General features: G+C 45.9%; 1 protein-coding gene across 1 annotated transcript in view; it reads left to right on the plus strand.

The window, feature by feature from the left end:
* Window positions 1–16909, plus strand: part of capn3a (calpain 3a, (p94)) — a 79590-nt gene that overhangs the window by 61027 nt on the left and 1654 nt on the right. The window contains exons 17-21 of the mRNA XM_065025939.1: window positions 1301–1369; window positions 1506–1584; window positions 6440–6556; window positions 8091–8143; window positions 16608–16672. Of these exons, the coding sequence (XP_064882011.1) occupies window positions 1301–1369; window positions 1506–1584; window positions 6440–6556; window positions 8091–8143; window positions 16608–16634 (345 nt within the window). The 3' untranslated portion in view covers window positions 16635–16672. The remainder of the gene's footprint in view (window positions 1–1300; window positions 1370–1505; window positions 1585–6439; window positions 6557–8090; window positions 8144–16607; window positions 16673–16909) is intronic.

Raw genomic sequence — 16909 nt, forward strand, 5'->3', positions numbered from 1 at the left:
GTGTTGTCTGTAGACAGAGACCCGCCTGGGTCAGGTTGTGTTGTCTGTAGAGAGAGACCCGCCCGGGTCAGGTTGTGTTGTCAGACCCAGGTCAGGTTGTGCTGTCTATAGATAGAGACCCTCCCAGGTCAGGTTGTGTTGTCAGACCCAGGTCAGGTTGTGCTGTCTGTAGATAGAGACCCTCCCAGGTCAGGTTGTGTTGTCAGACCCGGGTCAGGTTGTGTTGTCAGACACAGGTCAGGTTGTGCTGTCCGTAGAGAGAGACCCGCCTGGGTCAGGTTGTGTTGTCTGTAGATAGAGACCCTCCCGGGTCAGGTTGTGTTGTCAGAACCAGGTCAGGTTGTGCTGTCTGTAGATAGAGACCCGCCTGGGTCAGGTTGTGTTGTCAGAACCAGGTCAGGTTGTGCTGTCTGTAGAGAGAGACCCTCCTGGGTCAGGTTGTGTTGTCAGACCCAGGTCAGGTTGTGCTGTCTGTAGAGAGAGACCCTCCTGGGTCAGGTTGTGTTGTCAGACCCAGGTCAGGTTGTGCTGTCTGTAGATAGAGACCCACCCGGGTCAAGTTGTGTTGTCTGTAGATAGAGACCCGCCTGGGTCAGGTTGTGTTGTCTGTAGAGAGAGACCCTCCTGGGTCAGGTTGTGTTGTCTGTAGATAGAGACTCGCCGGGGTCAGGATGTGTTGTCAGACCCAGGTCAGGTTGTGCTGTCAGACCCAGGTCAGGTTGTGTTGTCGTAGATAGAGACCCGCCTGGGTCAGGTTGTGTTGTCTGTAGCAGTGGTTCTCAAACCTCTCCTCGGGACCCCCAGACATTTTCACAATTGAGTTGTAGTCCTGAACTAGATCACCTGATTCACTTAGTAAAACGCCTTGAGGATTAGTTTACAATGTGAATCAGATGTGCCATCTCAGGAACACATGTAGAACATGCAGCAGTTGTGGGTCCCCATGAGAGGTCTGAATTATCTAGAGAGAACACAGCCTGTTGGTATCACAGACAGGGCCTACGGTGGAAAAACATCAGGTCCAAATTCACCTTTTTTACTGCAGTAGTTCTCAGTAGCACGTGCCCGAGGTCATGGGTGTTACCGAGGTCATGGGTGTTACCGAGGTCATGGGTGTTACCGAGGTCATGGGTGTTACCGAGGTCATGGGTGTTACCGAGGTCATGGGTGTTACTAATGTAACAACCAGGAAGTGTTGAAATATCTTATTCAGAGTAAGTGACTTTGTTGACAGGAAGTGATTGTAAAGTGTTCCATGTCGACGTCCATCACTGTGGTCTTAACTAAAGCTAACGTCTAGATGGACGGGACGGGCAGACTCAGCCTGCAGGAGTTCAGACATCTCTGGAACAAGGTCAAACAGTGGCAGGTGAGAATGCTCTTCTTCATCATCATCATCATCATCATCTTCTTCTTCTTCTTCAGAATACAGGGTTTATCTCCACTCCCAATGACACTGTAAATAGGGTCGGATTAGTAGATGTAATAAATGCTCTGTTTCTCAGGGGATCTTTAGACACTACAGCTCGGACCAGGCTGGTATCATCAACAGCTACGAGATGAGAAATGCCATCAACGATGCAGGTTAGTTACCAGATAGAATAGAATAGAACAGATCGTATCCCTGTTTCGGCATCTACAACAAGATGGAAAGCAGTGATGTAAAGTACTTAAGTAGTACTTTAAAGTATTTTTACTTATGTAGTTTTTGGGGGTTATCTGTACTTTACCATTTTGTATTTTTGACAACTTTTACTTCACTACATTCGTGAAGAAAATAATGTACTTTTTACTCCATACATTTTCCCTGACACCCAAAAGTACTCGTTACATTTTGAATTTTCACACACTGTATATATACTTTTTTCTATTGTATTCGTGACTGTATGTTTGTTTATTCCATGTGTAACTCTGTGTTGTTTGTGTCACAGTTGTAAAATGAGGACCTACCTGGACAAATAAAGGTGAAATGTAAAAAATAAAAATGCTAACCAGGACAGGAAAATTATCCAATTCACACACTTATCAAGAGAACATCCCTGGTCCTCCCTACTGCCTCTGATCTGGCAGACTCACTAAACACAAATGCTTACACTTGTACTACTTAAGTATATTTTAGCAATTAAATGTACTTTTGATAGTTAAGTAATATTTAAAACAAAATACATTTAGACTTTTACTCGAGTAGTACATTTTTTTCACTTTTAATTGAGTCATTTCCTGTTTACTTTTACTCAAGAATGACAGTTGGGTATTTTTTCCACCACAGCCCTATAGAAAGCAAATGGCCGCCCTCTCCTTTCCAGGAAGGATATCATTTTTATTTATCTTCATATGGTGATTTATACCCTTCACGTTTCAGAACACTCTCAGCAATGAAGTTAAGTTCTTAACATTGAGTACTACAGTAGATATACAGTGTATTCCGAAGGTATTCAGACCCCTCCACATTTTTCACACTTTGTTACGTTACAGCCTTATTCTAAAATGGATTCGCCCCCCCCCCCCCTTATCAATCTACACACAATACCCCATAATGACATCACAATACCCTATAATGACATCACAATGCCCTATAATGACATCACAATACCCTATAATGACATCACAATACCCTATAATGACATCACAATACCCTATAATGACGATGCAAACAGGTTTTTAGACATTTTCGCAAAAGAATAAAAAATAAAAGATACATAAGTATTCAGACCCTTTGCTCAGTACATCGTTGAAGCACCTTTGGCAGCGATTACAACCTCAAGTCTTTTTGGGTATGACGCAACAAGCTTGGCACACCTGTATTTGGAAGGTGAACTTTCACCCCAGTCTGAGGTCCTGGGCGCTCTGGAGCAGGTTTTCATCAAGGATCTCTCTGTACTTTGCTTCGTTCATCTTTCCCTCAATCCTGACTAGGATCCCCACAGCATGATGCTGCCAGCACCATGCTTCACCGTAGGGATGGTGCCAGGTTTCCTCCAGACATGATGCTGCCAGCACCATGCTTCACCGTAGGGATGGTGCCAGGTTTCCTCCAGACATGATGCTGCCAGCACCATGCTTCACCGTAGGGAGGGTGCCAGGTTTCCTCCAGACATGATGCTGCCAGCACCATGCTTCACCGTAGGGATGGTGCATGATGCTGCCAGCACCATGCTTCACCGTAGGGATGGTGCATGATGCTGCCAGCACCATGCTTCACCGTAGGGATGGTGCCAGGTTTCCTCCAGACATGATGCTGCCAGCACCATGCTTCACCGTAGGGATGGTGCCAGGTTTCCTCCAGACATGATGCTGCCAGCACCATGCTTCACCGTAGGGATGGTGCATGATGCTGTCACCACCATGCTTCACCGTAGGGATGGTGCCAGGTGTCCTCCAGACATGATGCTGCCAGCACCATGCTTCACCATAGGGATGGTGCCAGGTTTCCTCCAGACATGATGCTGCCAGCACCATGCTTCACCGTAGGGATGGTGCATGATGCTGCCACCACCATGCTTCACCGTAGGGATGGTGCCAGGTTTCCTTCAGCCGTGTCATGTGCCTTTTACTGAGGAGTGGCTTCCGTCTGGCCAATCTACCATGAAGTCCTGATTGGTGGGGTACTGCAGAGATGTTTGTCCTTCTGGAATGTTCTCCCATCTCCACAGAGGAACTCTAGACCTCTGTCAGAGTGACCTTCGGGTTCTTGGTCACCTCCCTGACAAAGGCCGTTCTCTCCTGATTGCTCAGTTTGGCCGGGCAGCCAGCTCTAGGAAGAGTCTTGGTGGTTCCAAATTTCTTCCATTTAAGAATAATGGAGGCCACTGTGTTCTTGGGGACTTTCAATGCTGCAGACATGTGTTGGTACCCTTCCCCAGATCTGTTGCTTGGCACAATCCTGTCTCGGAGCTCTAAGGACAATTCCTTCAACCTCGTGGCTTGGTTTTTGCTCTGACATGCACTGTCAACGTGGGACCCTTATATAGACAGGTGTGTGCCTTTCCAAATCATGTCCAATTAATTGAATTTACCACAGGTAAATCAAGTTGTAGAAACATCTCAAGGATGATCCATGGAGACAGGATACACCTGAGCTCAATTTCAAGTGTCATTAGCAAAAGGATTGAATACTTATTATGTAAGTAAGGTATATATATATATATACATATATTTTTTAATACCTTTGAAAAAATGTCTAAAAACCTGTTTTCGCAATTTTTAGAATAAGGCTGTAACGTAACATAATGTGGAAAAAGGGGGTCTGAATACTTTCCTAATGAACTGTTTTATAAAAGGGTCTGGAAAGGATCCAGAGCATCTAGGTGATGTTACGGTAGATACTTCTAGAAGGAAGAAAACTGTTAAGTCTCGACCACCAGCCGGCTCTTCTCTGTCGAGATGTCTGTTTTCTCAACGCCTCACAACGGGACTTGGCCACCCGGTTTTAATTGGCTCATCTCTCAGTCCATCACCAGCCTTAGAACCTCCGCCCTACATACTTTAAAGAGCGAGCAGCACAAGTGATTTAAAAAAGGCACCCACCAGAGATCAATGCAGCCCCTATTTCCACATAATTCCTGCCCTAGAGCGGAAATGCTTGTTTCACTTCCACCTCCGAAGAATGACGCAAGCTACTCATAATGACATCACAATACCCCATAATGACATCACAATACCCTATAATGACCTATAAGCTACTCATACATATTCACGAGATTAGGGGGATGGAACGTTGTGAGTGGACAAACATCAACAAATAGAGAACTGACAGCTGTCCAGTTTAGGTAGCTAGCATGCTAACATTAGCTAGTTAGCTATTTTGCTAACATTATCTGTTGTTGCTGAGCTTTTAAAAATGTTATCCATGGCTCAGGCAGCCAAGTCGACACAATGCTGTTTAGCTCAGTTCAGTCGCCCTGAATAGAAACGTAGTCTGAAAAGTAGCAGCACGTCCTTCTAACTGGTCTCACATAACTTGATATGCCCGAACCAGTGGTGTGTATTTATAGAAGGGAAGCCAGGCGTATCCAAACATTTGACCAATAAAAACATGAACATTATAAAATACATTTAACTCTCTGTTTTTTTTTATTTTTATGTTCAACCAATTTCGCAAGTCGCTGAATCTCACCAGAGAAATCATCCGAGCGAGGGAAACAGCATCTCTCTGTCTCAGTATGTGTAGACCATGTATCTGATGCTGTCTGGACAGGGAAACAGCATCTCTCTGTCTCAGTATGTGTAGACCATGTATCTGATGCTGTCTGGACAGGGAAACAGCATCTCTCTGTCTCAGTATGTGTAGACCATGTATCTGATGCTGTCTGGACAGGGAAACAGCACCTCTCTGTCTCAGTAAGTGTAGATCATGTATCTGATGCTGTCTGGACAGTGAAACAGCACCTCTCTGTCTCAGTATGTGTAGACCATGTATCTGATGCTGTCTGGACAGGGAAACAGCACCTCTCTGTCTCAGTAAGTGTAGATCATGTATCTGATGCTGTCTGGACAGGGAAACAGCATCTGTCTCAGTGTGTGTAGACCATGTATCTGATGCTGTCTCAGTATGTGTAGACCATGTATCTGATGCTGTCTGGACAGTGAAACAGCATCTGTCTCAGTATGTGTAGACCATGTATCTGATGCTGTCTGGACAGTGAAACAGCATCTGTCTCAGTGTGTGTAGACCATGTATCTGATGCTGTCTCAGTATGTGTAGACCATGTAGCTGATGCTGTCTGGACAGTGAAACAGCATCTCTCTGTCTCAGTATGTGTAGACCATGTAGCTGATGCTGTCTGGACAGGGAAACAGCACCTCTCTGTCTCAGTATGTGTAGACCATGTATCTGATGCTGTCTGGGCAGGGAAACAGCACCTCTCTGTCTCAGTATATGTAGACCATGTATCTGATGCTGTCTGGGCAGGGAAACAGCTACCCCCTGTCTCAGTATGTGTAGACCATGTATCTGATGCTGTCTGGACAGGGAAACAGCACCTCTCTGTCTCAGTAAGTGTAGACCATGTATCTGATGCTGTCTCAGTATGTGTAGACCATGTATCTGATGCTGTCTGGACAGTGAAACAGCATCTGTCTCAGTATGTGTAGACCATGTATCTGATGCTGTCTGGGCAGGGAAACAGCACCTCTCTGTCTCAGTATATGTAGACCATGTATCTGATGCTGTCTGGGCAGGGAAACAGCTACCCCCTGTCTCAGTATGTGTAGACCATGTAACAGATGCTGTCTGGAATGAAAGAGTATGACATGTTGCTTCTGTAAAATTTGATTGATTGATGCCAGCAAGCATTTGACCTCCCTTGATAAAAAAAAAATAATTAGCCAATCAGCATTGAGCTGAGCTCAACTGATAACTCCGCAGTCTAATCTCTACGTCCAATATATTTTACAGTCGTGTCACTACTCAGTTATTGTGTCCTTGTGCCCCGTTCAGGTTTCCGTCTCAACAACCAGCTGTATGACATCATCACCATGCGTTACGCCAATGAGGGTATGAACATCGACTTTGACAGCTTCATCAGCTGTCTGGTCCGGCTCGAAGCCATGTTCAGTAAGTCCCGCACGCTCTTCATCTTAGTATTCTGTCTGGTCCGGCTAGAAGCCGTGTTCAGTAAGTCCCGCACGCTCTTCACCTTAGTATTCTGTCTGGTCCGGCTAGAAGCCATGTTCAGTAAGTCACTCACGCTCTTCACCTTAGTATTCTGTCTGGTCCGGCTAGAAGCCATGTTCAGTAAGTCACGCACGCTCTTCACCTTAGTATTCTGTCTGGTCCGGCTAGAAGCCATGTTCAGTAAGTCACGCACGCTCTTCACCTTAGTATTCTGTCTGGTCCGGCTAGAAGCCATGTTCAGTAAGTCACGCACGCTCTTCACCTTAGTATTCTGTCTGGTCCAGCTAGAAGCCATGTTCAGTAAGTCACCCACGCTCTTCACCTTAGTATTCTGTCTGGTCCGGCTAGAAGCCATGTTCAGTAAGTCACACGCACGCCCTTCACCTTAGTATTCTGTCTGGTCTGGCTAGAAACCATGTTCAGTAAGTCCCGCACGCTCTTCATCTTAGTATTCTGTCTGGTCCGGCTAGAAGCCATGTTCAGTAAGTCCCGCACGCTCTTCATCTTAGTATTCTGTCTGGTCCGGCTAGAAGCCATGTTCAGTAAGTCACCCACGCTCTTCACCTTAGTATTCTGTCTGGTCTGGCTAGAAACCATGTTCAGTAAGTCCCGCACGCTCTTCATCTTAGTATTCTGTCTGGTCCGGCTAGAAGCCATGTTCAGTAAGTCCCGCACGCTCTTCACCTTAGTATTCTGTCTGGTCCGGCTAGAAGCCATGTTCAGTAAGTCACCCACGCTCTTCACCTTAGTATTCTGTCTGGTCTGGCTAGAAACCATGTTCAGTAAGTCCCGCACGCTCTTCATCTTAGTATTCTGTCTGGTCCGGCTAGAAGCCATGTTCAGTAAGTCACACGCACGCTCTTCACCTTAGTATTCTGTCTGGTCTGGCTAGAAACCATGTTCAGTAAGTCCCGCACGCTCTTCATCTTAGTATTCTGTCTGGTCCGGCTAGAAGCCATGTTCAGTAAGTCCCGCACGCTCTTCACCTTAGTATTCTGTCTGGTCCGGCTAGAAACCATGTTCAGTAAGTCCCGCACGCTCTTCACCTTAGTATTCTGTCTGGTCCGGCTAGAAGCCATGTTCAGTAAGTCACGCACGCTCTTCACCTTAGTATTCTGTCTGGTCTGGCTAGAAGCCATGTTCAGTAAGTCACGCACGCTCTTCACCTTAGTATTCTGTCTGGTCCGGCTAGAAGCCATGTTCAGTAAGTCACCCACGCTCTTCACCTTAGTATTCTGTCTGGTCCGGCTAGAAGCCATGTTCAGTAAGTCCCGCACGCTCTTCACCTTAGTATTCTGTCTGGTCTGGCTAGAAGCCATGTTCAGTAAGTCTCGCACGCTCTTCACCTTAGTATTCTGTCTGGTCCGGCTAGAAGCCATGTTCAGTAAGTCACGCACGCTCTTCACCTTAGTATTCTGTCTGGTCATGTTCATGTTTTATTGATTGATTGATGAAATGGGGTTTTTGTTTACAGGGGCGTTCCAGGCTTTTGATCAGGATGGTACGATCAGACTTAGTGTCTTGGAGGTAAGCTGCTAATGCTAATGAATGACGTGGAACAAACATGATGTTACTACTGCCTTAGGGGCTGTGTTGACAGAAGACGTGTGCCAGCACGTAAACAGATACTACCCCTCTATGTCCTAACAGATACTACCCCTCTATGTCCTAACAGATACTACCCCTCTATGTCCTAACTGATAATACCCTTCTCTGTCCTGACTGATACTACCCCTCTATGTCCTAACAGATACTACCCCTCTCTGTCCTGACTGATACTACCCCTCTACGTCCTGACTGATAATACCCCTCTATGTCCTGACTGATACTACCCCTCTATGTCCTAACTGATACTACCCCTCTATGTCCTAACTGATGCTACCCCTCTATGTCCTAACTGATACTACCCCTCTATGTCCTAACAGATACTACCCCTCTATGTCTCTCCTCTATGTCCTGACTGATACTACCCCTCTATGTCCTGACTGATACTACCCCTCTATGTCTCTCCTCTATGTCCTGACTGATACTACCCCTCTATGTCCTAACAGATACTACCCCTCTATGTCCTAACTGATACTACCCCTCTATGTCTCTCCTCTATGTCCTGACTGATACTACCCCTCTATGTCCTAACTGATACTACCACTCTATGTCTCTCCTCTATGTCCTGACTGATACTACCCCTCTATGTCCTAACTGATACTACCCCTCTATGTCCTAACAGATACTACCCCTCTATGTCCTAACAGATACTACCCCTCTATGTCCTAACAGATACTACCCCTCTATGTCCTAACAGATACTACCCCTCTATGTCCTAACATATACTACCCCTCTATGTCCTAACTAATACTACCCCTCTATGTCCTAACTGATACTACCCCTCTATGTCCTGACTGATACTACCCCTCTATGTCTCTCCTCTATGTCCTGACTGATACTACCCCTCTATGTCCTAACTGATACTACCCCTCTATGTCCTAACTGATACTACCCCTCTATGTCCTAACTGATACTACCCCTCTCTGTCCTAACTGATACTACCCCTCTCTGTCCTAACTGATACTACCCCTCTATGTCCTGACTGATACTACCCCTCTATGTCCTGACTGATACTACCCCTCTATGTACTGACTGATACTACCCCTCTATGTACTGACTGATACTACCCCTCTATGTACTGACTGATACTACCCCTCTATGTACTGACTGATACTACCCCTCTATGTCCTAACTGATACTACCCCTCTATGTCCTAACTGATACTACCCCTCTATGTCCTAACTGATACTACCCCTCTATGTACTGACTGATACTACCCCTCTATGTACTGACTGATACTACCCCTCTATGTCCTAACAGATACTACCCCTCTATGTCTCTCCTCTCTGTCCTGACTGATAATACCCCTCTATGTCCTGACAGATACTACCCCTCTATGTCCTAACAGATACTACCCCTCTATGTCTCTCCTCTATGTCCTGACTGATACTACCCCTCTATGTCCTGACAGATACTACCCCTCTATGTCCTAACAGATAATACCCCTCTCTGTCCTGACTGATACTACCCCTCTATGTCCTGACAGATACTACCCCTCTATGTCCTAACTGATAATACCCCTCTATGTCTCTCCTCTATGTCCTGACTGATACTACCCCTCTATGTCTCCCCTCTATGTCCTAACTGATAATACCCCTCTCTGTCCTGACTGATACTACCCCTCTATGTCCTAACTGATAGTACCCCTCTGTCCTGACTGATACTACCCCTCTATGTCCTAACTGATAATACCCCTCTATGTACTGACTGATACTACCCCTCTATGTCCTAACTGATAATACCCCTCTATGTCTCTCCTCTATGTCCTGACTGATACTACCCCTCTATGTCTCTCCTCTATGTCCTGACTGATACTACCCATCTATGTCCTGACTGATACTACCCCTCTATGTCCTGACTGATACTACCCCTCTATGTCCTGACTGATACAACCCCTCTATGTCCTGACTGATACAACCCCTCTATGTCCTGACTGATACTACCCCTCTATGTCCTAACTGATACAACCCCTCTATGTCCTGTCTGATAATACCCCTCTATGTCCTAACAGATACTACCCCTCTATGTCCTGACTGATACTACCCCTCTATGTCTCTCCTCTATGTCCTGACTGATACTACCCCTCTATGTCCTAACTGATACTACCACTCTATGTCTCTCCTCTATGTCCTGACTGATACTACCCCTCTATGTCCTAACTGATACTACCCCTCTATGTCCTAACAGATACTACCCCTCTATGTCCTAACAGATACTACCCCTCTATGTCCTAACAGATACTACCCCTCTATGTCCTAACAGATACTACCCCTCTATGTCCTAACAGATACTACCCCTCTATGTCCTAACAGATAATACCCCTCTATGTCCTAACTGATACTACCCCTCTATGTCCTGACTGATACTACCCCTCTCTGTCCTGACTGATACTACCCCTCTATGTCCTAACTGATACTACCCCTCTATGTCCTGACTGATACTACCCCTCTCTGTCCTGACTGATACTACCCCTCTATGTCCTGACTGATACTACCCCTCTATGTCCTGACTGATACTACCCCTCTATGTCCTGACTGATACTACCCCTCTATGTCCTGACTGATACTACCCCTCTATGTCCTGACTGATACTACCCCTCTCTGTCCTAACTGATACTACCCCTCTATGTCCTGACTGATACTACCCCTCCATGTCCTGACTGATACTACCCCTCTATGTACTGACTGATACTACCCCTCTATGTACTGACTGATACTACCCCTCTATGTCCTAACTGATACTACCCCTCTATGTCCTAACTGATACTACCCCCTCTATGTCCTAACTGATACTACCCTCTATGTACTGACTGATACTACCCCTCTATGTACTGACTGATACTACCCCTCTATGTCCTAACAGATACTACCCCTCTATGTCTCTCCTCTCTGTCCTGACTGATAATACCCCTCTATGTCCTGACTGATACTACCCCTCTATGTCCTAACAGATAATACCCCTCTCTGTCTCCCCTCTATGTCCTGACAGATACTACCCCTCTATGTCCTAACTGATAATACCCCTCTGTCCTGACTGATACTACCCCTCTATGTCCTAACTGATAATACCCCTCTGTCCTGACTGATACTACCCCTCTATGTCCTAACTGATAATACCCCTCTATGTACTGACTGATACTACCCCTCTATGTCCTAACTGATAATACCCCTCTATGTCTCTCCTCTATGTCCTGACTGATACTACCCCTCTATGTCTCTCCTCTATGTCCTGACTGATACTACCCATCTATGTCCTGACTGATACTACCCCTCTATGTCCTGACTGATACAACCCCTCTATGTCCTGACTGATACTACCCCTCTATGTCCTAACAGATACTACCCCTCTATGTCCTGACTGATACTACCCCTCTATGTCCTAACTGATACTACCCCTCTGTCCTGACTGATAATACCCCTCTATGTCCTAACTGATACTACCCCTCTATGTCCTGACTGATACTACCCATCTATGTCCTGACTGATACTAGACCTCTATGTCCTGACTGATACTACCCCTCTATGTCCTGACTGATACTACCCCTCTATGTCCTAACAGATACTACCCCTCTATGTCCTAACAGATACTACCCCTCTATGTCTCTCCTCTATGTCCTGACTGATACTACCCCTCTATGTCCTGACTGATACTACCCCTCTATGTCCTAACTGATACTACCCCTCTATGTCCTAACTGATACTACCCCTCTATGTCCTAACTGATACTACCCCTCTATGTTCTGACTGATACTACCCCTCTATGTCCTAACTGATACTACCCCTCTATGTCCTAACTGATACTACCCCTCTATGTCCTAACTGATACTACCCCTCTATGTTCTGACTGATACTACCCCTCTATGTCCTGACTGATAATACCCCTCTATGTCCTGACTGATACTACCCCTCTATGTCCTGACTGATACTACCCCTCTATGTCCTGACTGATACTACCCCTCTATGTCCTAACAGATACTACCCCTCTATGTACTGACTGATACTACCCCTCTATGTACTGACTGATACTACCCCTCTATGTCCTAACTGATACTACCCCTCTATGTCCTAACTGATACTACCCCTCTATGTACTGACTGATACTACCCCTCTATGTCCTAACAGATACTACCCCTCTATGTCTCTCCTCTCTGTCCTGACTGATAATACCCCTCTATGTCCTAACAGATACTACCCCTCTATGTCCTGACTGATACTACCCCTCTATGTCTCTCCTCTCTGTCCTAACAGATAATACCCCTCTATGTCCTAACTGATACTACCCCTCTATGTCCTAACTGATACTACCCCTCTATGTCCTAACTGATACTACCCCTCTATGTCCTAACAGATACTACCCCTCTCTGTCCTAACTGATACTACCCCTCTCTGTCCTAACTGATACTACCCCTCTATGTCCTGACTGATACTACCCCTCTATGTCCTGACTGATACTACCCCTCTATGTCCTAACAGATACTACCCCTCTATGTACTGACTGATACTACCCCTCTATGTCCTGACTGATACTACCCCTCTATGTACTGACTGATACTACCCCTCTATGTACTGACTGATACTACCCCTCTATGTCCTAACAGATACTACCCCTCTATGTCTCTCCTCTCTGTCCTGACTGATAATACCCCTCTATGTCCTGACAGATACTACCCCTCTCTGTCTCCCCTCTATGTCCTAACTGATAATACCCCTCTGTCCTGACTGATACTACCCCTCTATGTCCTAACTGATAATACCCCTCTGTCCTGACTGATACTACCCCTCTATGTCCTAACTGATAATACCCCTCTGTCCTGACTGATACTACCCCTCTATGTCCTAACTGATAATACCCCTCTGTCCTGACTGATACTACCCCTCTATGTCCTAACTGATAATACCCCTCTATGTACTGACTGATACTACCCCTCTATGTCCTGACTGATACTACCCCTCTATGTCCTAACTGATAATACCCCTCTATGTCTCTCCTCTATGTCCTAACTGATACTACCCCTCTATGTCTCTCCTCTATGTCCTAACTGATACTACCCCTCTATGTCTCTCCTCTATGTCCTGACTGATACTACCCATCTATGTCCTGACTGATACTACCCCTCTATGTCCTGACTGATACAACCCCTCTATGTCCTGACTGATACTACCCCTCTGTCCTGACTGATAATACCCCTCTATGTCCTAACTGATACTACCCCTCTATGTCCTGACTGATACTACCCATCTATGTCCTGACTGATACTAGACCTCTATGTCCTGACTGATACTACCCCTCTATGTCCTGACTGATACTACCCCTCTATGTCCTAACAGATACTACCCCTCTATGTCTCTCCTCTATGTCCTGACTGATACTACCCCTCTATGTCCTGACTGATACTACCCCTCTATGTCCTGACTGATACTACCCCTCTATGTCCTGACTGATACTACCCCTCTATGTCCTAACTGATACTACCCCTCTATGTCCTAACTGATACTACCCCTCTATGTTCTGACTGATACTACCCCTCTATGTCCTAACTGATACTACCCCTCTATGTCCTAACTGATACTACCCCTCTATGTTCTGACTGATACTACCCCTCTATGTCCTGACTGATAATACCCCTCTATGTCCTAACAGATGATACCCCTCTCTATCTCTCTATGTCCTAACTGATACTACCCCTCTATGTCCTGACTGATACTACCCCTCTATGTCCTGACTGATACTACCCCTCTCTGTCCTAACTGATACTACCCCTCTATGTCTCTCCTCTATGTCCTAACTGATACTACCCCTCTATGTCCTGACTGATACTACCCCTCTATGTCCTGACTGATACTACCCCTCTATGTACTGACTGATACTACCCCTCTATGTCCTGACTGATACTACCCCTCTATGTCCTGACGGATACTACCCCTCTATGTCTCTCCTCTATGTCCTGACTGATACTACCCCTCTATGTCTCACCTCTATGTCTTGACTGATACTACCCCTCTATGTCTCTCCTCTATGTCCTGACTGATACTACCCCTCTATGTCTCTCCTCTATGTCCTGACTGATACTACCCCTCTATGTCCTAACTGATACTACCCCTCTATGTCCTAACTGATACTACCCCTCTATGTCCTAACTGATACTACCCCTCTATGTCCTAAATGATACTACCCCTCTATGTCCTGACTGATACTACCCCTCTATGTCCTGACTGATACTACCCCTCTATGTCTCTCCTCTCTGTCCTAACAGATAATACCCCTCTATGTCCTAACTGATACTACCCCTCTATGTCCTAACTGATACTACCCTCTATGTCCTAACTGATACTACCCCTCTATGTCCTAACTGATACTACCCTCTCTGTCCTAACTGATACTACCCTCTATGTCCTGACTGATACTGCCCCTCTATGTCCTGACTGATACTCCCCTCTATGTCCTAACAGATACTGCCCCTCTATGTACTGACTGATACTACCCTCTATGTACTGACTGATACTACCCCTCTATGTCCTAACTGATACTACCCCTCTATGTCCTAACTGATACTACCCCTCTATGTCCTGACTGATACTAACCCTCTATGTCCTAACAGATACTACCCCTCTATGTCCTGACTGATACTACCCCTCTCTGTCTCCTCTCTATGTCCTAACTGATAATACCCCTCTGTCCTGACTGATACTACCCCTCTATGTCCTAACTGATAATACCCCTCTGTCCTGACTGATACTACCCCTCTATGTCCTAACTGATAATACCCCTCTGTCCTGACTGATACTACCCCTCTATGTCCTAACTGATAATACCCCTCTATGTACTGACTGATACTACCCCTCTATGTCCTGACTGATACTACCCCTCTATGTCCTAACTGATAATACCCCTCTATGTCTCTCCTCTATGTCCTGACTGATACTACCCCTCTATGTCTCTCCTCTATGTCCTGACTGATACTACCCATCTATGTCCTGACTGATACTACCCCTCTATGTCCTGACTGATACTACCCCTCTATGTCCTGACTGATACAACCCCTCTATGTCCTGACTGATACAACCCCTCTATGTCCTGACTGATACTACCCCTCTATGTCCTGACTGATAATACCCCTCTATGTCCTAACAGATACTACCCCTCTATGTCCTGACTGATACTACCCCTCTATGTCCTAACGGATACTACCCCTCTGTCCTGACTGATAATACCCCTCTATGTCCTAACTGATACTACCCCTCTATGTCCTGACTGATACTACCCATCTATGTCCTGACTGATACTAGACCTCTATGTCCTGACTGATACTACCCCTCTATGTCCTGACTGATACTACCCCTCTATGTCCTAACAGATACTACCCCTCTATGTCTCTCCTCTATGTCCTGACTGATACTACCCCTCTATGTCCTGACTGATACTACCCCTCTATGTCCTGACTGATACTACCCCTCTATGTCCTAACTGATACTACCCCTCTATGTCCTAACTGATACTACCCCTCTATGTCCTAACTGATACTACCCCTCTGTGTCCTAACTGATACTACCCTCTATGTCCTAACTGATACTACCCCTCTGTGTTCTGACTGATACTACCCTCTATGTCCTAACTGATACTACCCCTCTATGTCCTAACTGATACTACCCCTCTATGTCCTAACTGATACTACCCCTCTATGTTCTGACTGATACTACCCCTCTATGTCCTAACAGATACTACCCCTCTCTGTCTCTCTATGTCCTAACTGATACTACCCCTCTATGTCCTAACTGATACTACCCCTCTATGTCCTAACTGATAATACCCCTCTATGTCCTAACTGATAATACCCCTCTATGTCCTAACTGATAATACCCCTCTATGTCCTAACTGATAATACCCCTCTATGTCCTAACTGATAATACCCCTCTATGTCCTAACAGATACTACCCCTCTATGTACTGACTGATACTACCCCTCTATGTACTGACTGATACTACCCCTCTCTGTCCTAACTGATACTACCCCTCTATGTCTCTCCTCTATGTCCTAACTGATACTACCCCTCTATGTCCTGACTGATACTACCCCTCTATGTCCTGACTGATACTACCCCTCTATGTCCTGACTGATACTACCCCTCTATGTCCTGACGGATACTACCCCTCTATGTCTCTCCTCTATGTCCTGACTGATACTACCCCTCTATGTCTCGCCTCTATGTCTTGACTGATACTACCCCTCTATGTCTCTCCTCTATGTCCTGACTGATACTACCCCTCTGTCTCTCCTCTATGTCTCTGCTCTATGTCCTAACTGATAATACCCCTCTATGTCTCTCCTCTATGTCTCTCCTCTATGTCCTAACTGATAATACCCCTCTATGTCTCTCCTCTATGTCCAGTGGCTCCAGCTGACCATGTATGCCTAGATTGCCAGACAGGTCTTCTCAGCCGGATGTCCTCCCAGGTGAGACCCATCCCACATGAAGAACAGAGCAGAACTTTATGTCCTCACATTAGACAACTACCTACCAGTCCAGTCCTTACATTAGACTGCTACCTACCAGTCCTCACATTAGACAGCTACCTACCAGTCCAGTCCTCACATTAGACAGCTACCTACCAGTCCAGTCCTCCCATTAGACAGCTACCTACCAGTCCTCACATTAGACAGCTACCTACCAGTCCAGTCCTCACATTAGAC

The sequence above is a fragment of the Oncorhynchus nerka genome, linkage group LG12, assembly GCF_034236695.1.
Source record: "Oncorhynchus nerka isolate Pitt River linkage group LG12, Oner_Uvic_2.0, whole genome shotgun sequence".
Classification (NCBI taxonomy): Eukaryota; Metazoa; Chordata; class Actinopteri; order Salmoniformes; family Salmonidae; genus Oncorhynchus; species Oncorhynchus nerka.